This window comes from Haliotis rufescens, unplaced genomic scaffold (assembly GCF_023055435.1).
Source record: "Haliotis rufescens isolate VD_foot unplaced genomic scaffold, xgHalRufe1.0.p SCAF_3, whole genome shotgun sequence".
NCBI classification, from domain to species: domain Eukaryota; kingdom Metazoa; phylum Mollusca; class Gastropoda; order Lepetellida; family Haliotidae; genus Haliotis; species Haliotis rufescens.
This window is the reverse complement of record NW_025964001.1, coordinates 40,489,477-40,516,432: the sequence shown is the minus strand read 5'-3', so window position 1 is coordinate 40,516,432 and position 26,956 is coordinate 40,489,477. Positions and strand designations below refer to the sequence as shown.

General features: G+C 39.8%; 1 protein-coding gene across 1 annotated transcript; it reads right to left on the bottom strand.

Annotated features, from left to right (window-relative positions):
• Positions 1 to 4,817: 4,817 nt before the first annotated feature.
• LOC124122801 lies at positions 4,818 to 16,373 on the bottom strand. The gene is made up of 3 exons (XM_046485950.2): positions 16,242 to 16,373; positions 6,668 to 7,607; positions 4,818 to 6,357 (listed from the first exon to the last, which is right to left on the bottom strand). Exons 1-3 carry the CDS (start codon positions 16,263 to 16,265, stop codon positions 5,039 to 5,041), a joined length of 2,283 nt encoding a protein of 760 aa, XP_046341906.1. The 5' UTR covers positions 16,266 to 16,373; the 3' UTR covers positions 4,818 to 5,038.
• Positions 16,374 to 26,956: the final 10,583 nt, after the last annotated feature.

Here is a 26,956-nt window from a genome sequence, read left to right as displayed (position 1 = left end):
TAAAAATATTGTCAATAGTTGAATAATTGGACCTAAATCCTGCTTGAAGTTCATCAATTATGTTATTTTTCTCACAAAAATTCTTAAGTCTCCAGTTTATGATAGAGGTAAATATTTTACCCAAGTTATCAATCAAGGATATTCCCCTGTAGTTGTTTACATCACGCTTGTCTCCAGACTTAAAAAGAGGGCAAATCATACTTCTATTCCAAGCATTTGGAAACACACCATTGTCAAGTATTTCATTAAAGAGAGCAGTCAATGTAGGTAAACTTATATGTTTTGTATTCTTGAAATATTCAGAGACAGGTCCTGGTGATTTATTATTTGCAAGCTTTTGGATATGTTGTTCAACTTCTTGATGTGTTATAGGTTGATTTAATTCTTCATGTGCCGGGGTATCATCAGTTACATAATTATCTGTGTCCATTGGTGGAGGTAAGATGGGTTTATTTTCTGAGTGGAGGAGGAAAAAAAAGTGCTTCATCCATTTATCAGTTCTAATTCCAACTAGCAATTGTGATTGTCTCCCTTGTTTTAACAATTTCCAGAATAATTTAGGATTAGCTCTTGATTCAATTAGTTTTTGTTGCTGTTGATTTTGATAAGATTGTCTTTTAAGTGCAAAAGTTTTCTTGAATTTAGATCGCAACTCCCTGAACGCACTCATATCTAAACAATAGTCTCTATGTCCTCGCAAGGCACGGTATTTTTCATTCTTTACGTTTTCAGATTCACTGCCCCACCAAAGTGGTTGACTGATCTGTCTAGATTTATTACGGGTTGAAGGAAAACAGTAAAGTCTCTTGTTTATAGATGCTGCTTCTTGGTAGACATTCACAAGTCGACAGAGTGCAGTATTAACATCTGTTGAAATTATCTGTTCAATTTCATCTTTGAGGAGGTCATACAAGTCTTTAAACTTGGATTTAAAGACATCTTTATTATCTTCCTTACATGGGTATTTGTACCAGGGATTAACTTCAAGTTCACTAAGCAGAGAATCATCATTGTTCTTGTTGACTTGTACATTACTGCAATCATTATGAGCAAAACTAAACCTGCAAAACACTGGGAAGTGATTTGACTCATCTCGCTCACCTACTCCAACGTCAGTTATACATGGAATGAGCCTAGGGGAAGCTATCATATAGTCAACAGTACTGGTACCATTGTGTGTAATGCATGTATATTCACCTTGCTTGTCACTGTGACATCTTCCATTCAATATATGTATACTGAATAATTTGCACAATTCAACAAGTCTCTTACCAAACTTGTTGCAGTTATCAGAATCTTTATTGTTCCTTGGTACTTCAAAGCTGTCAGTTGGGTAATCATCAATTTCCTTTTGGACAAAATCAATGTTATCTTCAGGTATGTAATCAAGGAAGGTTTTGGTCCTAGCATTCAAATCACCAGCAAGAAAGAGTTCCTTTTCTGGGTGATCATGTACAATCTCTGTCAAATAGTCCTCCAATACTGACATACCATCTCTATCTTTATCCTCATAGAGTTTTCAGGTGATAGATATGTCAGAATCAAGATAGTATCCTTGCCAATACCTAATCTTGATGTGTTAAATAAGAAAACTACTGTATTTTCAAAATGTTCATACATCCTTGTTAAATATCCATCAATGACCCACGATTCTCTAATAAAAATTGTCACACCACCACTGTATCTACAAAACGTCTTAGTCTTTTACCCGAACACTATTATCTACGTATGAACCATTTAGTGAGGTAGGTGAATGGCACATACAAGAGCATTTTATTGGGCGGGAGATGTGATGTCCCGGCCATAGGCTTCTTGACTGTAGCGTTACACTAAAACGAGGCTGTGTGCTGTACTATAATAAGAAACAGCCTAGCACCGTGTACGCTGTATGTAATCTTATACCCCCTGGTCTAATCTCCTCTGCAGCATAACTGAACCAGACACTGCAGCCTGTTGTTCCAGCCAGACAAGGATTCGGACAAGGAAGAGTACTGTCAGCATGGATGTTCCTTGTATGCATCAATGATTTGGTCAAACGATCAACCTAGGTCTAAAGATTAACTACAATCAAGGTCACGACACAACATTAATCAGCACAACCAGTCATGGCCTGCAGTGTTCTCTTAATGTTGTGCAAGATTAGTCATGCCGATGTAGATTGTGTTACAATGCCTCCAATAGTTGTGTTCTGATATTCAAAGGCGGAAAGATTCCAAAGAAAATCTATCTTCAACTCAACGATGTTCCAATGCTGATTACGTCGAGCCCAAGGTGTGATATGACGCTGACAAACCTAAATGTATAATCAAGGCGACCCGGTATTTAAATAGGTTTCTGGCGTGTCCAAGGGACGCGACTCTGCATGGTTGTGTGAAGCATGATGAGCTTTACCCAGTGTGCGTGTCTTCGTTCTCCTTGGTCGCATTATAAATTAATTATTAATAACGCAATGTACTGGAAAACCTGACATTAACCACAGAATAAATACCAGCCCAACACTCTGCTCCTGCAATGATACTGACCTAAATCAGAAGTCAAAGCACTGTTGGTCAAGCATAGGAAAACTTTATTTATTGAAACATGGTAGCTTCTTCCTGCTACTGTGGGAACGTATCTCAGTGGGCTACCACTAGAGAACCGGACACAAATCTGAACTTGTACAAGCACACACACACGCGCACGCACGCACACAGACAGACTGACAGAGACACTGACACGTGCATGCTGGTCGCTATAAATCTATCGTATGCAAAATAATGTTAAGAGCGACAGTTTTACGTTGAAAACTGAATCTTGTATTATGAATGGAAGAATATGTCATAAAACGAGGGTAAACATGGTGCAATCAAATGCACCCAAATGTCACGTTACAACGCAAACTGGGTAATATAGGCCTGGTTTCGTCGGTCCAACCGCGTTCGCTCATCATAGCGCCGGTCTCTGTAAAATTATCTCTCATTATTGTATTCATATAAGATGATCCTTACCCTACTGAAACGAACAGTCTAATATTAATCGAAGCTGGAATTGATGTCGTCTCCAAAGCACACTTTTATTTAATTTGCCTGCTATTTTATAAAAAGACATCATTTCATGTTGAACCCAAACAAAGCAAAAGCACACTTTGAATGAATTGACAATGCCTGCATGCAAATTGCAGAGTTGTATAGCAGATAATAACTGAGGGGACTGTAAAATATCCATGTTTTATCAATAAAGAGAGCTATGCAAAATTTAACATATCATCCATTTGTTCGTTGATTCACTCGATTCTCTCCATAACTGAAACGGCTATTAATGTATCGCGATGAACCTGCTACTAAATATGGATGCAGCACAACAGAGCAATAAAAGCAGTAATAACTCAATTTACGTGTCACACACATCGTCGCTGCAATATATCTGAACATTCTTATATATACTGAGTCAAATTAAAAACTTCCCCCTTTTAAAAGTAATCCTATATATGATATACAACGGACAAATGTATCAGAGAAGGTAATTTTTAATCATTAATGTCCAAAGAAGGATTTTAATTAACGGTGGTAACCATAATTTGTTCCAAGCACCTACGGTATTCGGTAATAACATCAACAGTTTAAATCATAAGTCCCAAGCACGAGAATCTGATGGCACACAAGTTCAGTAGCCTGTACCATGTGCGTTGACAACTGCCACACAACGCCTCCGCATAGACCTTGTGATGCTTGTGAACACATGATTGGGAAGACGACGCCATTGTTGCTGCAAAATGGTGCCAAGATCTTGCAAATTCTGTGGTTGGTTCTGGAGAGTGCGAAGACTTCTGCCAAGAGCATCCCAGACGTGTTCGATGGGATTGAGGTCGGGAGACCTTGACGGCCAGTCCATGACGTTGCCTCCCGCATTCTGAATGAAATTCCTTGTCAAAATTGCTGTGTGGGGTCTGGCATTGTCGTGTTGGGAGATCAAACCGGGTCCATGTGCGACCATAAAAGGCAAAAGTTCTGGTGCCAGTACCTGGTCGCGGTAAGCAGCAGCGTTGAGGTTGCCACGGATGACAAGAAGCCTGGAACGTGCATTGCCACAGAAAGCACCCCACACCATGACACTTTCGCCTCGAAATCTGTCAACTTCCTGTACACAACACTGGGCGAAACGTTCATGACGGCGCCGCCACACCATCGCCGTACCATCAGCAAATCGAAGATTAAATCGGGATTCATCACTGAAGACGACTTGATTCCAATTCCTCTGAGTCCATCGTAAGTGTCGCTGTGCCCACAATTGACGATGACGTTTGTGTAATTGAGTCAGAATCGGCCCGCAGTATGGCCGTCGTGCTTGAAGGTGAGCAGTTCTCAGAAGGTTTCGAACAGTTTGCGCACTCAGTCTACCCCTAAACAGTTCATTTCTGGTTGATGTAGCCGTCAAAATCGGTTACGGAGGTGACGTAAGACAATCTGACGATCCTCTGCATGTGACGTCACACGTGGTCGACCTGGCCGAGGGCGATCAGCGGTGGAACCCGTTTGCTGTTGACGCGTCTGTAAATCATAAACAGTCCGTCGACTACAACCCATCGTTCTTGCGACTTCAGCTACGGACGTTCACGTTGCATATTTGAAAGCGGTGGCATGACAAATGGCCGTAAAGACTTTTGTTTTCTTGTGTTTTTCTTTTTTTGTTAATGACTGCCAACAAGTATGGCTGAAAACACGTGCGGTATTATGGCCACGTGACCAGTTGCACGTCAAAAAACACTTCTGCCACTATAGTGCTGTGCACATGATTTTGATCGATTCACCTGCACAAAAACGGGTGTTATCTGAAGACAATACGTGGCCATTAGTGTTTAAATACACAAGAAGGGCCCACAATGATAACTGGTCAAAATGTTAAAATTTTAGGATTGTGAAGTTTTTAATTTGGTTCAGTATATATAAGCGACAAAGTTTTCCATTGAACAAGTCCGACTTTATGTATATATAAATAGCTTTTGTTCATGAATCACCATCTTATAGTGATGATGCCTGGTACACTCTCAAGTAGCCTCCGATTATGGTGTACGTTTCTCTACCACATCCATATACGGAGCAATAGGTGGCAGAACGTCGCCATATTTCTGCAACAGTTGCACAGCCAGTTCTAGGGCGTGGGAGGCGTTGTCTGCAATCACCGTGTTAGCCAGACCGCGTGTCCATGTGTTGTGATACGACGACAACTTCCGATATGAGTTGTCAATCAACACGTGAGGAATGTCCAGTAAAGTGCTGAGAATATGTCCGTGTAATCTGTCCGTGATGACAACACGGCCACGCTGCAGAAATATCAACCCATTATTGGCCATCAGGAAAGCAGTTTCCATAGTTGTATGTCCTTTCGGTGTTTTCCAACCCCACCAATCTGAACAGTGCACTGTAATCCCTAAGGGAAGTTTGGGCAATTTGTATCCGGGAGTTTCGTCGTCTGAACGCTTCAACCACAAAATATCAAAAGAAGGGGAGATAAATCTTGGAACAGCGCCAATCTGAAAGGCCATGTCTGGAGCCATCATCAGTATTGGTTTACCTTTGAAGTAAGTCTCCGCGTATCCTAAGGATTGTCTGTCTCTAAGTACCATGGTGAAGTTCCCTTGATTTTGGTACAATTTCTTACAAAATTCAAGATGTTGTTTTTCTGAGTTCTTTTTTAGAAATATGCTCTGGGGAAACAATACCATCTTAAAGTTTGAAAACCGTTGGAATATTTTTTCTCGTAATTTATCATTTGCAGAATATCCAACGAGGTTCCCACCTCCGTGAATTAACACAACGAGGTCATTGTGGGAGTATCTAGTTGTCAGGTTCTTGGCATAGTCAAGATTCTTGTCCGTACAAGCATAATAATTACAGTAATATAGAAGTTTTATACCAAGGCGTCTCAGAAGATACACCTCGCCCGTTGTTATAGCAGGGTCACCTTTGTTTTCGAAAGACGCGATGTCTAATAGTATTGCTTGTTTGTAAGGAGAAAGTATATCAGAAAACAAGTTGAAATGAACTCTCTGTGCTTCTCTGATGATGTCCAAGGACGATGTAAGACTTGGAGAGAGAATATCTGTTTCTTTCGGACTCAGGATTAGCTTTCTTTTGAGAAAACTTTCTACACTAGACGTATTTATGCTCAGGGCGTTTGTGGAAAAGTCCTGGATATACTTAGAAAATGCCTTTCCTTCAAATGATTTCCCTAAGAGAACACTGCTTTTGGCAATTCCCCCTGGTATGAAATATCGATATACATCACTCATGGCATTGTTTGTGTTGACGTACTTGTATCTTACAGTGATAAAACAGAAACAGAGAAAGCAAAGTCCCAAGATGCGTGTTCTGATGATCTCTGAAAAACAATAATGACGAACAGCAATTATGTTTGACCTCGGTAAATATACATTTGAATAGTTATTTTTTATTGTCAAATTGATGAAAACAGTTGTGGCATAGATATCGAATATAATGTTCTATATCAATAATACAGTAACTTTAATTGAATATGCCGCAAATATTTGTCGATGCTCACATATCCACTTTATATAATATTAAAATGTATTATCCTTGTAATTCTGCAACCCGTGTTAGATAATATGTACATATTCTTTAATATGCAGCTTAACATCCTACAACTCAATTACTAAATAAAAACTACTTACTTGATGGTGTATAGAAAATGGAGGAATAGGTGTTTCCTTTCTTGTCCAAGACATAGATAATCAAACCAAGGGAACAGATGCCAAGTCCGGAGAAGTTAGCAAGCGTTGCCTCCCTTTGTCCGACTGAGTAAAGCAGCAGCACAACGAGGATCCGCTTGAAGATGTTGGCGACGGAGTGGCTGACAACGGACATGTAGAGCAGCACGACGTTGGTTGAGATGTAGGAGTAGATGACGTGGAAGACGCTGGAGCACAATGCTGTTTTAACCAGGAATGAGAAAGAGGTCGACATAAGTTTTTGTGAAGCAAGGTATTTAGTGCCAACAGCCAGTGAAACACAAACACCTGCAATGCTGATGACCAATATCTTCGGTCTCAGCTGGACATGTTGAGTGGAAGTGTCCTTCTGATCCAGTTTGATGGCCACGTTTCTGAAGGCCAGTATTATATTGGACGTAAAGGCCATGGCAACGCCAGCAGCTGTCAAGGACGTATTAAAGGAATTTCCACAAAATCCTACAGCACCACAGATGATGAGAGGAAGATTGAGATAGATGTAGGGTGGCAGAGATGTTCCTAAAACCAGACGCTGAATAATGGCACTCGTTACCGGTTCCAGGAGCTTTATGGCGAATGTGGACGACGCATGTACCAACGTCATGCTGTAGTTAGTAGCCATGGTGGCCAACACGTGGCAGGCAACTTTCACCCACAATATCTTCTTTGCCTTTGTGGAACGTTGGTCCCAGAGATGTACATCGGTGAGTAGATAGCACATGGTAACCTGACATAGTGTGATGATGATCGCCCATATGAACCCATCAAGCCCATTACCCAGGAATTTGCCGGATGTCCCCAAGAACATATAGGTAGACTGGTGGCACAGGAACGACGTCACAGCCCAACTGATGAATGATGCTGATCCAAAGACGAACGTCCGCTGTAATGAATAATGGTTATGAAATTAGATAAGGGTGTCAGGCTGAAGACGTTCAGTAGTTTTGAAATAATTCCATTAAATCTTTCTGAAGTTATTTCACAGTCAGAAAAACTTAATCTTTTATTTGACTAGAATCAAGGTCCTTCTGAGAATCACATCCACCTCAGTAGGATTCGTGCGAGATGCAATACTGTAAATCTTGAAATTAACACGAGCGTGAATTAAATGCGAAAAATGCGAGTGGTGAATTGATATATTAAAAGTAATAGTACAGGTTTTTTTAGGAAATGTATCTCTTGATGGTAGTTGATTTTGTTTTTCTAATAAGCTATTCTATAATGTTCAAAAAATGTTTAGTATAAAACACCCGTGAAGATCAAAATCGGGAATACAGGTCTTCAGCAATCTCTGCTTGCCGAACTATGCTTGTCGTAAAATGCAACTAACGGGATCTGGTGGTCAGGCGCGTTGACTTGGTTGATGCATGTCATCGTATCACAATTGCGTAGATCGATGCTCATGATGCCAATCTCTGGTTTGTCTGGCCCAGACTCGATTATTTACAGACTGTCGTCATATAGCTGGAATATTGCTGAGTTAAACAACAAACAAACAAACAAAACTTGAGTCACGATATACAATATACGACCTACGACAAGCATGGCTTTCTGAAGCCAAATTCTAGCGTTTAACGTTAACTAAGGCTGAAAACATGTGCATGAGCAACAACCTTTTCCGTTGGAGCACAATGACACACCCAAGTCATACGTTGTAACGATCCAATATTCGACACAACAAGCATGGCATACCTCCCAAACGTGTGCGTTTACCATATCCCACAGTGAGAAAATACGCGCTAATTTCCCTCGGGATATATTATCCATATTTCCGTACGTCAAGTGAGTTCAATTATGTTTTGTCAAATCCACCTTTATGGTCATCATTCAGGCTGGATGAACTCTCAGTTTATATATACCAACACAAACTGCTTTAAGTATATTTTGATATTTTGTGTACGTCACCCCATAGTAAGTACTAAATAATGACGGTTATTGTTACCAACACTCTATCATTTGACGATACATATACTAGTATATGGTGGCGGTCGGATAGCCTAGTGGTAAAAGCGTTTGCTTATCAGACGAAGACCCGGGCTTGATTCCCCACATGGGTACAATGTGTGGTGCCAATTTCTGGTGTCCCCCGCCGTAATATTGCTGGAATATTGCTAAACACGGCGTCAAACCATACTCACTATACATGTTCTCATGTTTTGTATGTTCGAGAACGTCCATATACTTCCATAACGTAGTCTTTACAGTCATCTTAATCATTTCAGGATCACTCTCACATTGTGGGAATGGGGTCCAAGATTGTTTCAGAAAGTTTGTAGTAATTTTCGATTTCTTCAAAATGAAAATAAATCAGTGGAATTGAGCATACTGTAAACGCGAGTGTGATCACGTAACCGCAATCTGTTCAAACACTTTTTTACCACGAGGCAAAACAGCATGTCTACAAACCGCGAGTCACTTAGAGCATGTCAGTTTAACCCCGTGTTTCATCTTGGCAACTGCTGAGTAAATCGTGTCGCTTCAAGTTTTATTGATCCCAGGACAAATACTGCATGTTCATGCTCATAAAACATTCGAGGAACTAAGTACGTTTTGGTAGTGTCAAGAAGTTCAATACTCACTAACTACACGTTTAGAATATTCTCGGGGGTCTCAAAAGTGTCAAAAGAGGTTATAAAAATGCACAATTGGATTTAGTCATAAATTATTAATCAACGTAAAATATGCTTATGGTGGAAGTTGTTACCACAAATGCAAACTACTGAACAATGACATTATTGGTTTGAATGATCATACAGCGTATCATCATAATTGCACAGCGCTTACAAAAATACTTGTTATGGTCAACGCAATAAGTATTATGAAGTCGTATCATAAAATCAACAATGATTTTCACGATAACACTGTTACCCTAACATGTGACCGCCTTCCTGGTCAAGTGGATAGAGCGTCGGGGGTTCGATTCCCAGCCGCGTCATACCAAGATACGTTAACATTTGACGTACTTATTGTTACCCCGCCAGGCACGTCAAGGGCATAACACAGGGGGCTGGTAGGCTCGGAGTCAGTATACTGTGTCTGAGTGGGTATTCATGTTCATGGTATCTCAGTGGGTGAGCACTATAAGACCGCATCAGTCCGGAGTAGTACCAGTAGCCACACACACCAGTTCACTCATAGGTGTAGCTTAGTGTCGGAAGTATGGACAACCTTTCAATATCTGCTCGTTTTAAAGAATGCTTCAAAATAATTATCAAAATCATATGGGCAATTAAAAATCAGATTGAGGACTGTTTCCCCAACTTGGTGTTTTGCACTACGCTTGCAGCGCAAGGTGTTATCTATTAGTTTCCACTTAAGGAAAACTGACAGTCTTGGACTAGTGACTTGAATATAAATGGAAAATCAGTTACTAAAATAATCAACCTTAATAAGTGTAAACAGGTAACATCAGTGGACGAAGCGGGTCGGATGTCGACAGGGAAGAGAGTTTCAGAAAATGATTGTCTATATTCAATAGAAGAATAAAAATTAGTAATTAGTATTATTCTGGCTCTTAACATAATCACAAAGGTGAATGTATTTTGAAATTGTAATAAAAAGTAATGTAAGTTTGTGATACAGGTAAACATTTACAATGCCAATGGAAAGCGGATAGCATCCATGCAACTAGTGTGTTCTTCACGAAATTGTTTTCTATCTATATCCCATGCCATCTGCCATTTCAAGGAATCGTGACCCGTGGAGATCCGGGGTAGAATAGGTCTTCAGCAACCCATGTTTGTCGTAAAAGGCGACGATGGTTGTCGTAAGAGGCGGCTAACGGGATCAGATGGTCAGGCTCGCTGTCTTGGTTGATGCATGTCATCGATCCCAATTTCCTGGCTCGATGCTCATGATGTCCATCACTGGAATGCCTGGTGCAGACTTGATTATTTTCAGACCGTCGTCTTGAATTGCTGAGTGCGGCGTTAAACAAGGAATCGTTCCATTTCCTGTAAATGTATATTTAGACCGTGCTCTTTTTAAGATTTATACGAACGATCAATCACATGGATGTGAGGCCAATCTACGAAATGGAGGCGCTCGGAATCAATCATGACTGTAAAACATGTACGTTGTTTAGATAATGACGCCTCAGTATTCTCATTTAAAGAGTTGGTAACAGATTCATTGATTCATGGCAGGGTCCCGCGTAACTTTATGGCGAGTCCGATACACTTGAGTTCACGGTAGTATGTTTGGCTAATTTGACTTTTGTTGTGGCCTGCTGGTCAGTCTTCCGGCGTGTTGCCTTTCATCGTTCGTCGTAAATGTCTACTAAAAAAACACTTGACCTATGAAGGTGAAATTTTCAAAGCTTGTTCCGACCAATATTGGCACCAAACCTTGGTTCAGGAGGTCCGGATCCGATTTTCATCATGGCCACCACGGCAACATGGCCACCTTGGCAACATGGCCATTACCAACCAATTTTAATTGAATTTTCAAAATGATATTTGGTACATGTGTCGTTGTAGTAGAGCTCAACATATACATTCCATTCATGAGAATATTTAAACTTTTGACCTTTGGATCTTTGCACTTTAACCATTATCTTTCTTTCTTTCATAGGTACACATCTCCTCATAACACAATGAGAATCATTCGTGACCAACTCGTGTTATTCCGGGACAAGCCGAATAGCGACTTGTGCCTCTCTCGTGGCCATCTTTTGCGGCTGGGTTCCGTCTAAGCGCAAACGGACATAACTGAAAGAATTATCAACTCTTTGCGTGATGATTCACGTATATTTCCCATATGTCATATATATTCAAGATGCTATTTAAGACACATCGGGACTTAAAGTATGAAATTTAACGTTAGCAGTTCGACTCAACATTAACGCCGTGTTTTTAAATTTGACGCAGCAGTCAATGCGCCAGTTCGATGAAATTCCCAAACCGCGGTTGGATTATCTTTGTGCAATGAGTCTGAATATTATTCCCCGCCACATATCGTTTCCGGAGCATAACTCGAAAACTGCTTAATATTTTATTATGAAACTTTGCATATGTATCAAACAATCCCGACCCCAGGCAATCCCGACCCCAGCCAATCCCTACCCACACCCAGAATACTTATTGATCGGCTCTTCCTGCCATCAAGTACAAAACGACTATAAATATGTCACTTTATTCACATGAATTTACGCTGCAATAAATTATCAAGGTGCAATTGGCTCAGGGATGTCAAAGGCAGCCTGGCAACATTGGAACGTCCGGGAAAAATCAATGTGCACCGACACAAGAACGTTTATAGTGTGATATCAGGATTTATCAGCACATTGATAAAATACAAATAACGAAACAATAAGATTAAAGGATTACATACGTTTCAAATTTGAAGTTGTCAGAAACATGACATGACATAATGCTTGGAGGTCACTGTATCCAGTAAGTACGGATGCATATGATAGTTGGATGTGTGAGCCCATGGAAATCACTTTACGGACGTAATGATTGTATGTCTACAGTCACAGTACTGAGGATGGAAACATAATGCTTGATGTCATTGTGTCCAGTGAGTATGCATACGTTTGATAGTTGGATGTGTAAGTTCAATTGATACCACTTTACGGACGTAATGATTGTATACCTACAGTCACAGTACTGAGGATGGATTCATGTAATATCAGGTTGTTTTGGATGTGACAGATCCTTGGATGACCATTGTGTGATAAGCCATTCCGGTCAAAGCAACACACGTGGTCGGTAAGTTGGATGAAGGGCAATACACAACAGCAAAAGTTCATCTCTGTAACATACAAGTTTCATGTTGCCAGCAGCAACGACAACATTGGGCTGATGATCATTCCCATACCATTTCTCAACCCAGAACCCCCACCCACCCAGCTGTCTTTCTGTAGTACCCTGGATGTTGGCGATGATTTCAATTGTGTCGACCTCAATATTTTTACAAATAATTTGATGATAACTGAATCCCGTTAACCTAGAACCCGCGCTTTCAGTATAATTATTTTTGGGAACTTAATATGGTAAAAGAACTAAACCAGTTATTTGTTAATCGGAAAGCTAGTTAGTCCGCCCGAATGAACGGTTCCACTTTAATTTATTGATTTCGTCAATATATAAGTTTTATATATCGAACCTGGACAAAAGTTAAAATAGTAATCAGTAATACCAGAATAAAACCAAGGATCAACATTTAGATTTCCAATCAAGAAGCCCAAGCCGTCCTTCAACTGGTACCCTTGCATATGTACAAGCAGCCAAACAAAATATTCATCAGCAAATGCTTTAACTTCATGTAATTTGGTTTCTTTCGTGGCCAATAGATTTAAAAAATATATTTTTTTATCATGTTTATTTTACAGTGAAAGTACATTGAGAACAATAACATGCCATTAATTCGGGCAAATGAATAAAGGTGTATAAGCCTTAATTATTGACTATAACTTGTTGATAGTATTCAGAATCATGAATTTATCTCATTCGGGGTATTATAGAACGGGGTATAAGTAACTTTTTCTACCCTATCATTTATTGATATCCACATTTATGTGGAGCCCAGAGAGAAATTATAATCATCGTCAAATGTACTGCAATTTTTAAAATGTATTCAAAATGATCAACATTTTCGGGTGACATGCATCGACATTTACAAGATAATCCCATCCTGTCATTCTTACCTGTCATCACTTAAAAATCCATTCATGTTTTTTTCCGATATGTTGCGTTTTTTTACCAATGGAATCTGTTTCGGCAGATAATCGATACTGATTGATATGTAAATCTAAAACTAAAGATTTGTTGTGCTATTCAAGTGAAAGGGAATCAATTTGAAAACAGGGGACACGCTGTTGTGTGTTGTTTGCTTTTCTTCATGTGACTTTTTGCAGGCGATTTATATCAAAAACACACGCACCAATATTGGATGCGTAATGTGAAAGCAAACTCAATACAACACAGGTGTTACTGCTAATGTCACCTATGAGTATATATTTGTGGGAAACCTTTCTCAGACTTCCCTGTAAATGACATTAGTCTCTGTCTGTATAACCCAATATTTTAACATTGGTGTGCTTTTTGCATTAGGTCCTGGTATGTCTTGATCGAAGCTAACAGTGTATTTTGACAATGTTACTGTTTTTGTGTCACTTACAATCCAGGTGGATATAATCAGAACTGACGAATTCTTCTAATTGCAAGTAATGATTTGTAATTGTTAACATGTACGAAATAATATATAACTTGGACAAACACTTCAGTATTCAGTCACAGCTTATATCAATTAACATGAAATGGATTTATCGAGGGGTTCCAGCAGGTTAGACAACAATTACATTGGTTATATAGCTTTAAAAACTTTCTTATTCCTATTATCAATAAATGTGTTGAATATCTCTAAATCAAGACCGTTGGTATCGTCACTGGTCGATAGTGATTCATAAACATAAGCTTATGATATAGTCGGAATCGTTAGACGACCCTGCTTCATGCAGAGAGATATAAACTTAATGATCACAGACACAGTTACGTATCTATATTCATCCATCTGAAGTTTACTGAGAAAACAATATGTGAAATGCTGGACTTCCTCATTAATAGTGAGTGAGTTTGGTTTTACGCCGCTTATGCAGCAATATCACGGCGGGGGAAACCAGACATGGGCTTCACACATCGTACCCATGTCGGCCCCTTCCTCAATTATAAAATTTACATAAAAATTTGGGGAAAGACATTTAGGCAGAAAGTAGGCATCCCCTTGGGCACCAATTGTGCTTCCCTTCTTGCGGATATGTGACTTTATGCATATGAGTCAGAATTTCCGCTCGGATTGGCAAAGTCAAAACAAAGAAATTTGGACTAGAAGTTTAACTTCAGCTACAGCTATATCCATTATCTTATATCGTTCAGTAACAGTCAAATAGCCAATTCCCTTCCACTGATTTACCCACCTGCACTAGAAATAACTAGCACAAGAATAAAGGAGACCAGATAGTCCGCCTCGTTTGTTTCATTGTAACGAAACACTCCCCACAAGAGAAATGACTGCAACTTTCCAATAGTCAACTCCTTCATGTCGAGCAATATTCCAATTGCTCCAGCCTTTGGAGTTTACATTTCACAATCTTTGAGATACAATCGATCATGATATATCTACTAAGATTTCAAAGAGCGTCATACGACTCTTACTCAGTAGTTGTTTGACCAAGGTTGCAACATTCAAGGCCTCAGTAAAGCTTTCAGTAAAGTTTATGGTTGACACGACGAGGACATTTCCAAATTTGACGCATCTGTGACAAAAATATGATGTCCAATGCAATTCCCCATTTCGACTTGTACCATATGTTTCTGTGCTTATCTAGATGAACAATTGACTTGAATTTGCATGTGTTTGTGACGAGTGCCACAGGTGAGGCGGGATACACTCACGCTTTCACGAACACCTGGTATCATTACTATTTGATAGTAATTCATAAACTCATGCTCATGATATAGTCGGAATCGTACAATCGACTCTGCTTTATGCAGAGATTTCTATTGTATATGGAAAGGGCTTTGTCGCTTTAATTTCCTTATTGTGTTGAAAGGACACAACATAATATTTAATGTTTGGCCTGTGTGACATTAACTTGCCAACCACTGTGACAATATGTCTGCAGTAATTCATAAACTCATGCTCATGTTATAGTCGGAATCGTACAATCGACTCTGCTTTATGCAGATATTTCTATTGTATATCGAAAGGGCTTTGTCGCTTTAATTTCCTTATTGTAGCCAAAGGACACAACATGATATTTTAATGTTTGGCCTGTGTCAAATTTAACTTGCCAACCACAATATGTTTGCGCGCCCGACAAGGCGGAACTAACCACTGTTTGGTCACACATTTTACATGTCATTGTTGCTTTGACTTAAGTTGAGTCATATACTATGTGACCAAGGGTGTAACTATAAACGCCTCCGCAGGACAAAATAATCAGTCTCGATTATCTCGATTATTAGCAGATTCCATTGGGAGTAAAGACAAAATAGGGGTGAAAATGACATGATTGGTTCACTGAGAATCAGTGATAAAGATTATTGTCTGAAAACACTATTTTTTATTGTACCTTCGAATTCGAAGAAGTTCTTTTCACACCTCAAGCATATATCACAAATATAATTCTGGTGTTAGATATACTTTTATTCATTGTAGTTAAAACACCTGGATTTTATGTATATTTACTCATGATCAGTAAATGTATGGCAATTGCGGTAAACTATGAATATTAAAAAGAAAAACGTTCATGATTTTATGCTAAAGTAGTACAGTAAACTGCGGTTATAACGAACTCAAAGGGACTACTAATTTTAGTTCGTTATAACCGTAGTTCGTTATCAGTACATATACAACATGACTACAACAAGTAGTCGGGACCAAAAAGTAAGTTCGTTATATCCGTCAGTTCGTTATAAGCGTTTTCGTTATATGTATTATACGTTATATGTATTTATAAGTCATGCTGTAACCTATAATTAGCTTAATATTACCGAATGACAATCAAACTTACCTTGTTAGTCGAACAGTCAAACATCGTTGATAATGAACGCTAAGATGTGTGGCAGATGTATTTGTTTGTTGCACAATCACAGTACGTCGTGTATCGGTATCTCTTGATCAATGACTATTCTCACGTACACATAGCAAGGACTGTTATGATATATGACTGCCTAACCACGCGCGGATTAATTTGAGGGAGGTACTACTTTCGGGCGAAAGTGACAATGGATTACTATGATATATGTTAGGTTATTTGAATGTATTATTTATATATGTGTTGTTAAACTCGTCTCCTTGTGACAGAAGTATGCGGAGGAAATATACAAGTATAATAGTAATGGCGTTTTACATGTGCTGATGTCACTATTATCCTGCAATGGCAATGAAACATTCTAGAATGACGTGTCATGAGAACAAAAACATTTCTATTGTTCAAAGTAATGTCCAAGTATAAACATGTCTTGTGAAAGCAAAATTTATGTCACTAGTTTAGACTGATTGTGTCTTTAACTAGTACCTTAAAAATCTGCTATGTTTAGAGGGCCTGTTAAAAGTTTCGATTCTAACAATATATGCACTTAATTAATTTATGTATGCATGTTCTACAATAACGATGACCACCTTACAAAAACCGTTACTTATTCAATTATCAAAAAAATGAACTAATGTATACTTTCATAATAGTAGGTTTTAATCCAATTTTAAATAACAGTTGACTGATTATTTGACTAGCGAGCATAAATAAAAAGAAATCCAGATGACAAGGCGGTATTGTCAGAGTGAAACGTAGCCTCCAAAGGTGCTAGCATACCGTGACACAAACAAGAAATAAATTAATAGTGTTTTAGTGATTCAAGACCACAGTAAGGATTTCAAAATGTTATGTTAAATATGTGGAGGATATTAGTGTACCATAATGATATCCCTGAACACGTAGGCCATAACTTTTTTTCAACTGATAAAGCAGCCTTTTCCTCCTTCAGTGGTGGGAATGTCAAATCCTTCCACTGTTTTGGTTTTTATCTCGATTTGTTTGGGCTGAAAGGCGGCTAACCTAGGTTTCATCCTTGGTCACAAATCATTTCAAGAACCTTTCTGGATTAGCTCCTAACATAGCTGGATTATCAAGAGATTATCATGTTGTGCCTGATGCGTGTTCGGTGGCAGAAACATTGGAACCCAACAAGCTGATACTTTCTTCATTGTTTAAAGTTTCTGTGATAAAGCACTGTACTCTCTCCCGGGAAAAGCCAACTGAACAAGCAACATAAAGCTCAGTTGGTCGGTCATTATCATATAGCAGATACTCTGAATCATTTCTGGTGTTGCTGATGTGACAGGACTTCCAGGGTAAGGTTCGTCATCAAGGTTCTCCCTGTCCCTCTTAAACTCTTCTGCCCATCTCTTTACGGTGACTCTTTGCTAAAGTATATCACAGCGAAACAATTTTGTCAGTTGACTCAGTTTTTATCATACCTCATGTGGACCTTGCACTTTCAATTAGGTAAGCAGAGCTTCCTTCTTGAACCACCGATAACATGGTTTCATAGAATATACTAAACTTGAAGGTGATATGAATCATCATACAGTAAATTAGAATCTGAAAGGTATTAAGTACCCATGATAGATTCTTTACACATTGTACCCATTGTCGGGAATCGAACCCGGGTCTTCGGCGTGACGAGCGAACTCCTTAACCACTAGGCTATCCGACCGCCCCTTCTCACTGATTAGTAGGACAACATGGATCAAGATGACATTCAAAGACTCATCAGAAGCATGCCTCGAAAAATTAGTGCATATCTGAAGGTGCAAAATTCGAATTTGACATCCGACCTTTTTAACAACCTCGTGCGCCACCATATTATCATACCAACCATTAAAACCAATTAAATCTGATCGACTATTCCAAAGCAGATATGATCACATTTCCATTTGCCAATACCATATAAATAGGTTTGGTTTGTTTGTTTGTTGTTTAACGCCGTACTCAGCAATATTTCAGCTATTTGACGGCGGTCTGTAAATAATCGAGTCTACACCAGACAATCTAGTGGTTGACATCTTGAGCATCGATCCATGCAATAAAGATACAATGACATGCATCAACCAAGTCAGCGAGCTTGACCACCTGATCCCGTTAGTCGCCTTTTACGACAAGCATAAACGCCTTTTACGGCAAGCATAGGTTGCTGAAGACCTATTCAACCTCGGATCTTCACAGGTCGGGAAATTTAAGAAAGGCATTCTGGTGTTATCACTGATTTTTCAGTGATCCATTCTTGTAATTGTAATCAATATTTTGCCTTTTACGATAATGGAATCTTTTTCGATAGACAATAGAGACCTGGCGATGACAATTTATATTCAAAATTTGAATAGTAACAGTATTTAGATCCCCTGAACAATACACTGCAAACACGAAAGTCATTTTTTCGTATATGGTCATCCGATGAAAAACCTACTCTTTTTTAACACTTTGTTACCATCGGTTTTCCGTCCAAAAAACCGTCGTTATTTGACATTGGAATTTAATGCTAGAGAACGATGCTGTTAAGCGCCTTCTCCTCCTCATACACATGTTATTTTGCCCATTTGTATCCTGTGACCACGTTTGTAACTCTTTTGTTGCTAGAGCGGTATTATTAAAAGCAAGTTGTGCTGGTTTACCAATCTAGGTTTTTCTGAAAACTACATGTGGTTAGTTATTCGACTATTTTCATATACAAGTCTATATGTATACACCAGTTTGTTCATATGTTAAGGGTCTCCTCGTAATCTATATTCACGCTTTTGTCTTTCTTTTTTTTCTCTTACGACAAGCAATGTCGCTTTTACGGCAAGCATGAGTTGCTGAAGACCTATTCTATCCCGGATCTTCACGGGTCCATATACATCGTAAGATATGTCTTGATGATTCCCACTGTTGCTTTGCATATAAATCTGCCCTTATTATATCGTACTATAAAATGAAAAACTGTGAATGCATTTGGAATATTGATACGTGTATTTATATAACCAGTCCGCCAAACAAGGTCGTGAACGTCTAGTTCGCTGTGTATAAATGCATAATAAGTGTCGGGAACCCAACAAGTCTAAATATACACAATATTCTTAATAAACTGAAGTACAAAAGAAAGTACACACCCCACCATCTGACAGTAAAAGAAGACGGGGCAAACTTTATTGTGATTGTAATGTTTAATGTCATTGTTGAGTCATTTTCAAACATGTATAGAATGGATTTAAAGATTTGTTGCCACATAAAACTGTTCAGTTGACAATAACGTCCATAGGCGGTCACTCATCAAAAATCACACTTGTAGAAATGATGACAGTCCCAGGTATGAAGGCCATGCGAGTGGTCTCAGTACCTCGTATGACCCCGATTTGAGTTAATGCAAGCCAGGACACGCCTTCTCATGGAAAAGGTCAACCGTCGGATGACGTCATTAGGGATACGCTGCCACTCTTCTCGCAGAGCCTGTTCCAGCTGTGGTATGGTGGTTGGTGGCTGTGCACGTCGTCGCAACTGTCTACCGAGATGGTCCCACAGGTGTTCAATGGGTGACAAGTCCGGAGAGCGTGACGGCCAAGGCAAAAGCTGAATGTTCTGACGGTTCAGGAAGTCCATAGTGAGTCTAGCGGTGTGTGGTCGGGCGTTATCTTGCTGAAAAAGAAACCCCTGCCTTTGCCCCTGCATGAAGGGGATCACCACCGGCTGTAACACTTGGTCCCTGTACCTCTGGGCTGTCAGGGTCTGGTGGAGAATGACCAAATCCGTCTTCTGTTCGCGGCAAATGCCTCCCCAAACCATAACGCTGCCTCCGCCAAAAGGATGAACTTGTTGGACACATGCTCCAGCCAGTCGCTCGCCTCTACGTCGGTAGACTCTCACTCTACCGTCAGCATGGTAGAGGTTGAATCGACTTTCATCGGTAAAGAGGACTCGTGACCAGTCACGACGTTGCCAGCGTCTGACTCTTCTTGCCCAGCGAAGACGGCTGATACGGTGTTGAGCGGTCAAGGTCATCCCACGGAATGGTCGATAAGCCCGGATACCGGCAGCTCGTAGTCGTCTCATGACTGTGTTCCTGCTGATGTGGTGACCTAACGCTGTCGACGCTGTTGATGCCATGGTGAGGAACCTGTTGCGCAGGTGTAATGTGCGTATGTACCGGTCTTCTGCAGGGGTCGTCACTCTCGGTCTTCCTCTTCTTGGGCGGTCGGATGTCTGGCCAGTCTGGTTGACACGACGAAGGAGTCTGATAATGGTTTGCCTGGTGCAGCCAAGGGTCCTTGCGATGTGACTGTTCGACGCCCCCACTTGGGACATTCCCACGGCTCTCTCTCGCTCCGCTGCTGTTAAACGTGGCATTTGTCTTGTGTTTTTTTCGTTGAATATGTAATGAACGATAGAATCCACTGCCTTTCATACTGTTTCTACGCACATTGCACGTGCAAATGGAGTAAATTGCCATTTTCACAATGTGTGCTTTTGTTGCCTATCATAATGTCAAGGTTACGTTTCTGCGATATGCTCTCATTGGTTTTGTTCATTACATTACGATAGCGCCAAACATGTAACAACTTTTTCAACCATATGCGTAATATATGATATTTTAGGGGTGTGTACTTTCTTTTGTACTTCAGTTTATATTCATAGGGTAATAACGAACTCAAAGCGACCAATAATTTTAGTTCGTTATAACCATAGTTCGGTATAAGTATATTTACAGCTAATGGACGGGACCAAATAACGAGTTCGTTATGTCCGTCAGTTCGTTATAAGCGTGTTCGTTATAAACGTAATTTATTGTAATTGAGATGTTTACTTTTCTCCAGGACATGTGGTATGTTTATACTCGGCCGCTGACAGCCATACAGAAGTGTACGCGTTTTGTGGTTTACGATTAATTTTAATTTTGTGAAGATGGGGTGTACAATACTCTGACTGACTGGAAGTATATATATTTCTCCTTTTTGAATATATATCTACAGTTACTAGCATATTACAAACTTGTTTTATAACGGAAATGGGAAATGACATATACAAACTTCATTCTAAATATACTCTTCAAAAAAAGAAACTTGACATATATGTAAAACCACTTTTTGACAAATATCTAAAATAATTACATTAAATGAGAACCAAATAAGTCAAACAGAAAGATGATGTGTCTATAATTCGCGAAAACACATGCAAAACACATAAACGTAGCGTTTGGGGATCAATTTTACAGCTTCATCCAAACGCAACCGCCTGTAAAAAACGTGCAGCACAAGATCCTGCATTTAGGCATGCAGGCCCCCTTGCTGAATGGGTATAATTATCCACATCAACGGCTTTTCATACAGTCCTTATAACGGCAGTAGAGGCGGTGACAGAATGCCAAGACTGAATGCAGCTCAACGGAACAACGCCAGTGGGAGATTACAAGCTGGAGCAACTCAGCAAGAAGTGGCCAGGCACTTTGGCGTATCCAGACAGACAATCTCTGCACTGTGGACCCGATACAACAACACCAACAGAGTTGACGACAGACCAAGGTCAGGAAGACCAAGGGTGACAACCCAAGCACAAGATCGATACATCCGGCTGCGACACCTCCGAGACCGCACTACCACAGCCACGTCTACAACCACACAGATCCCTGGGGTACGCAGAATATCAGATAAAACGGTACGCAACAGACTGAGGGAGGCTGGACTTTTTGCACGAAGACCTGTTCGACGTCATGTAGAAATGTACTGTTTACTGACGAGTCCCGTTTCCTACTCACACGAGCTGATGGGCGCGCACGTGTCTACAGACGTCGGGGTGAATGTTGCGCCCCCAACTGTGTACAGCAGGTTGTCCCATTTGGCGGCGGGAGTGTCATGGTATGGACCGGAATTCATCACGGTGGTAGGACGCCTCTCGTGCATATGGCAGGTGCATTGACAGGTGTGCGTTACAGAGACTTGGTCCTACAGCCTTACGTTCTTCCTCAAGTCAACGTTCATGGCGGGCAGTTCCAACAGGACAACGCTCGACCGCATATTGCACGTGTTTGTCAGGACTTCTTACAGCACAACAACATCCAGACATTATCTTGGCCAGCCCGGACACCAGATTTGTCCCCGATTGAGCATCTGTGGGACGAGTTGGATCGACGCGTTCGCAGAAGGAATCCACCGCCCCAAACACTTCCGGCGCTTCTTGATGCACTTCAGCATGAATGGCAGCACATCCAACAGCGTGTTATTGACAACTTGACTGCATCTATGGGTCGTCGGTGTCAAACGGTGATTGATGCACGTGGTGGGCACAACCGATACTGACTTTTTCTGTACCCCTGTGACATTAACTGTATCGTGTACGTGTGTCTGTCTTGGTGACACAATTAATGTTTTGAACATTGTGTACATTGATCTTCAAACAGTGTTTCAATTATGGTTTCTGTGTACTATTTTGAAACAATCGCATTATATTACACTTTGAAAGTCAGTGTCAAGTTTCTTTTTTTGAAGAGTATATTAACTAGTTATTGGTCAATATGACCTGGACTTCAGCATTCAGTATTGGGTTTTCAAAACGCTAAATTAAACATTGCTCATAGTCAAGGGCACCGCCTGCTGTGAATGATGAGAAGCGTGACTACAGCTGGTTGTTGCATGCTTTGATTTTAATGCACATATTACAAAGACCAGATGTTGCACATTAATAAATATTGACATGGCTCGCTAAATACAATGTTTATTCCTAATGCGGGATATTCACCATCCCCAAACACACTCGCGTGATAACCTCTTTATCATATAATGTCATTCTTTAATTCTGTGCTTCAAAATCGCTTTCCCTCTCTCGCAAACATTACCGAAACATTGTGAGTTTTTCTGGAATGCGCGCATTAATATTTATTACGTCACGGGGTAAGTGATGTGTCAGTCGAACAGTGACATAGCCAATATAGTTCCAACTGAAATCTCTTTCTTATACAGTGGCGAAGCAACATATACGCAAAACAACAATTATTTTTAATTGACCTTTCGCGGCAATCCATCAGTCTGTCTGCTAGAGTAACTGCCCTTTGTCAAAGGGAAGCTACTCTAACCCTAGTCTATGAGACGTCACGGCCACGGTCAGACGTTGTTGACAGTTGGTCTGTCCTGTCATAACGTTAAGAAGAGTAGTCAGATGTACACACAGTGACAAAACGGAAAAGGGTAACAATTCAATCAATCCAACTATTTAATTTGTGGAGAAAGGTTCAAGCCGCAGAGGTCTACAAGCACAGATATGGCTATTGATCCCGCTTGGCCAGGTCTCGTGCCCTCGCAAAATTGTGTCGAAATTTATATCTCCAAAGTTACCAAAACTTGTAAAATGCCTTAGCTACGTCACAGTCAGACACTGATTTTCAGTATATTAGACTGTTCTTTTGATAATGAAAGCAATTATCTCTGTAGTTTATCCAGGTTCACGATGGTTAAATCTGACTCGATCGCCGAATGACGAGGGCGACGCCATGTTTGTTTATAAACAGGGAAAGTAGTCCCTACTTGACCTTTGATATTTGCATCTCTATCCGCATATGACCCCAACGGATATCGTTTTTATCCGTTGGCTATATCCTGCCGAGAAACCTACCCATTATATGATAAAAGGAATATATCAGCCTGTTCACAAGAACTTTGCGTATATATATATATATCTTAACTCCTACAATGCCCACATGTGGACCTGTCAGTACATGCCTAGTCATCGATATCACTACGTTTGTGTATGTGGGTTGGATGGTTGTATGAAACATATGCCAGACATTTCGCGTATGTTATCGTCCATTGTATTGTGTACGTTTTTAATTTTTCGTTAATTTGTTTTTGAGATTTGTATCTGTATATATTTTTACATACTATAGAGCCTGCTCAACATAAAAACCAGTTATCTCCCCATGTGACATTGACCTTTCACGTCAACATAGCTGAGACATCACCGACAAGGAGAGTTTTTCCTTCATCAAGGAAGGCTTATCATCAACCAAGACCCGCTGAAATTCATCTTAATAGGTGAGTGAATATTTATAGAATATTATGACATGTGCTATATATGTTGGTTCATTGATAATTATTGAGAAATTGAACGACCATGATTTCTTCATAATAACATGATTGACAACATAGGCTTGATCTGTTTCATTAAAAGTTTATTGCCTTCATTTGCTACATGTTGAACTTAACTAGAAATGCTTCCTAGCGATACTCAGTTGCAGGAAATTTCAATTTTAGTGTAAGCTATCCTATTTAACTCAAGATATGCTACATTAAAGTTATATGCTGTCTGATACTTTGGGGCCCGTTTAGGGATTCAGTATAATTACATTTGTGAACTATTGCAATTATTCTTGTTTCTCAAAATTTTCTTAGATGATTTATATACTTTTACGTAGCATGTCTATCATTTAAACGTACATTTAATACTTGTATATGCTTGCATTAAAAACAATTATCCATACATCCGTAATAGGGCCCCACTGCAATGCTCTGGGTATGTCACTAATTGTTTTGTCCAGACAACTGATTACAGCAATACTTTTGCTTCCAGACTTCAGATGATACGTTTAATATTTTGGTAATTTCACTTGAAAAATGAAACCCATAAGATAGTGTAGTATACAGAAAACATTTTTAGTAATGTTTGCGTAACAACTATGAATAATGGCAAATTTTAGTTTGAAGACTTGAAATGATTTTTTTTCCTAAATAGCACAAACACTTTTAAATATATTTCTGGACATAGGGTTTGAAAGCATTTTTAATGCCTTCATATCATTCTTGTTGGTGAATAAAAGGTATTCTATTGGATTTACAAAAGTTTCAAATATTGAAGTATTGCAATATTTTCAAAATTTTGAAATCTTTTAAATAGAGTTGTTTATTTTATTGTTTTTGCCAAACAATGTACGAAGAAATATTTTCAATAAAGGATGTTTGATTATAAAAAAACAAAGAAAATACAATTTCTATTTTATTATATTTTTACTTAAAGATCTGTATTGTTTGTTTCAGGAAAATTTCAACCTACATGATGATATCATTACCACAGCTTGGGCAAGTGAGTCAGAAGATATCAACATCAGTCACTACAGATTGGAATCTTTGTATTCTGTGCCAAAAGAATGCCAATCATGAATCATCCATACTAGTATCACAACCAAGATTGTATTCTTACGACTGCTTACTCCATGTTTTGAAGGAACGAGCGAATGTCCATGATGGTGAATATACCGGTATATGGCGAAGACTTGAAGGCTGTGACAGAGAGACTTTATCATCTCACAGGGCTGCCTGGAATCAGACTTGCTACTCCAATGCTACCAACAGAGATCAAATACAGCAAAGAGAAAGGAATACTTGATGATTCCACACCTTCAAAAAAGAGAGGACGTAAAAGTAAAGGAACAGATCTCCACGAGGAAACATCCGCACCATTTACACTGTCGTCTACAATGCCATTGGTCAAGGACTAGTGCTTCTTTTGACAGCCACTTTTTAATGTCAGGACCTTAAATGCTGGGGAAGATTTAAGATAAGCAGTTGAAATTTCAAACAATCCTGCCTTAAAGACCAGACTTTATTCACCAACCTCTCCAAATGATGCCCATTCCATTGATGTAAGATACCACAAAAACTGCTAGACTACAAATGTATTTCATGTTTTGCGCCATGAAGCCCAAAAATAAAATAAGCAATCTCAATCTGGACATCAAAGTGCTGGCTACATGTCTTTGTTGTAAGAGAGACAATCAACAACTAGAGTTGCTGCCCTACCACTCCTTCCAGAAGTAGCACATGAATGGTCTGCACTGCTCACTGTCATATTGCAAGCTAAGAAGTTGAAACAACTAGCAGTTTGAGTGAGTGAGTGAGGTGGGTTTTACGCCGCTTTTAACAGTATTCCAGTTATATCGCGGCGTGTCAGCTTAATGTGGGAGGAAAGCCCGAAGTGATGCAGGTCTCAGACGTTTACCACTTTGGTGAAACCCACGAGCACAGGTATGGTGCTGACAAACCTAGAAACATAATCGGGGCGAACCGGGATTCGAACCCACAATCATAGGTTTCTGGCGTGCCCAAGGGACGCAACTCTGCACAGCGAATCGCGGCGCCTTAGACGACTGGGCCACCCGTGCCCCCACTAGCAGTTTGAAATGAACATCCTACAGTCATCACATTTGACATGGCCCTTTATGAGAAGGTAATCCAACTCCTAGATGCTAAGCCTGAACGGAAAGAAAACATTGTGCCACGACTGGGAGAACTGCATGTTGTCATGGCTGCACTGAGAGTTTTAGGCACGTCCATAGAGAACTCTTGCATTGATGATGCATGGATGGAAGCTGATGTCTTTGGCCCCACAACAACAAGACATGTACACCTTATAAACGTTGTCTGTGGGCTCATACGTATACCTACATGGCACTCTATGAATTAGCATTGCAAGAGTTCTTCAAGGAATATCCTCAACTTCAAGAAGTTTGTGTGAAAACAACAACTGAAATCGAAAGAGCGTGCAGGAAGACTGATAAATCATCAAAGGCTGAAATTGTCAAAGATGAACATTCTAATCTGATTGGTCAAATTCAGAATGAAGACGTCATGGAATCATTTCCTAAAATAGGAGACTGAAAAATCAAAGAATGCTATGTTCAAATCACTGACGAAGTATCTACATCGAGTTTC

Excerpts from the sequence above, each read along its gene's own strand:
- LOC124122801 (XM_046485950.2), bottom strand. The coding sequence starts at position 16,265 with ATGTTTGACTGTTCGACTAACAAG. Across the intron at positions 7,608-16,241 it reads TTGACTGTTCGACTAACAAG|CGGACGTTCGTCTTTGGATC; the intron begins GTAAGTTTGATT and ends TATTCATTACAG. Across the intron at positions 6,358-6,667 it reads CATTTTCTATACACCATCAA|AGATCATCAGAACACGCATC; the intron begins GTAAGTAGTTTT and ends ATTGTTTTTCAG.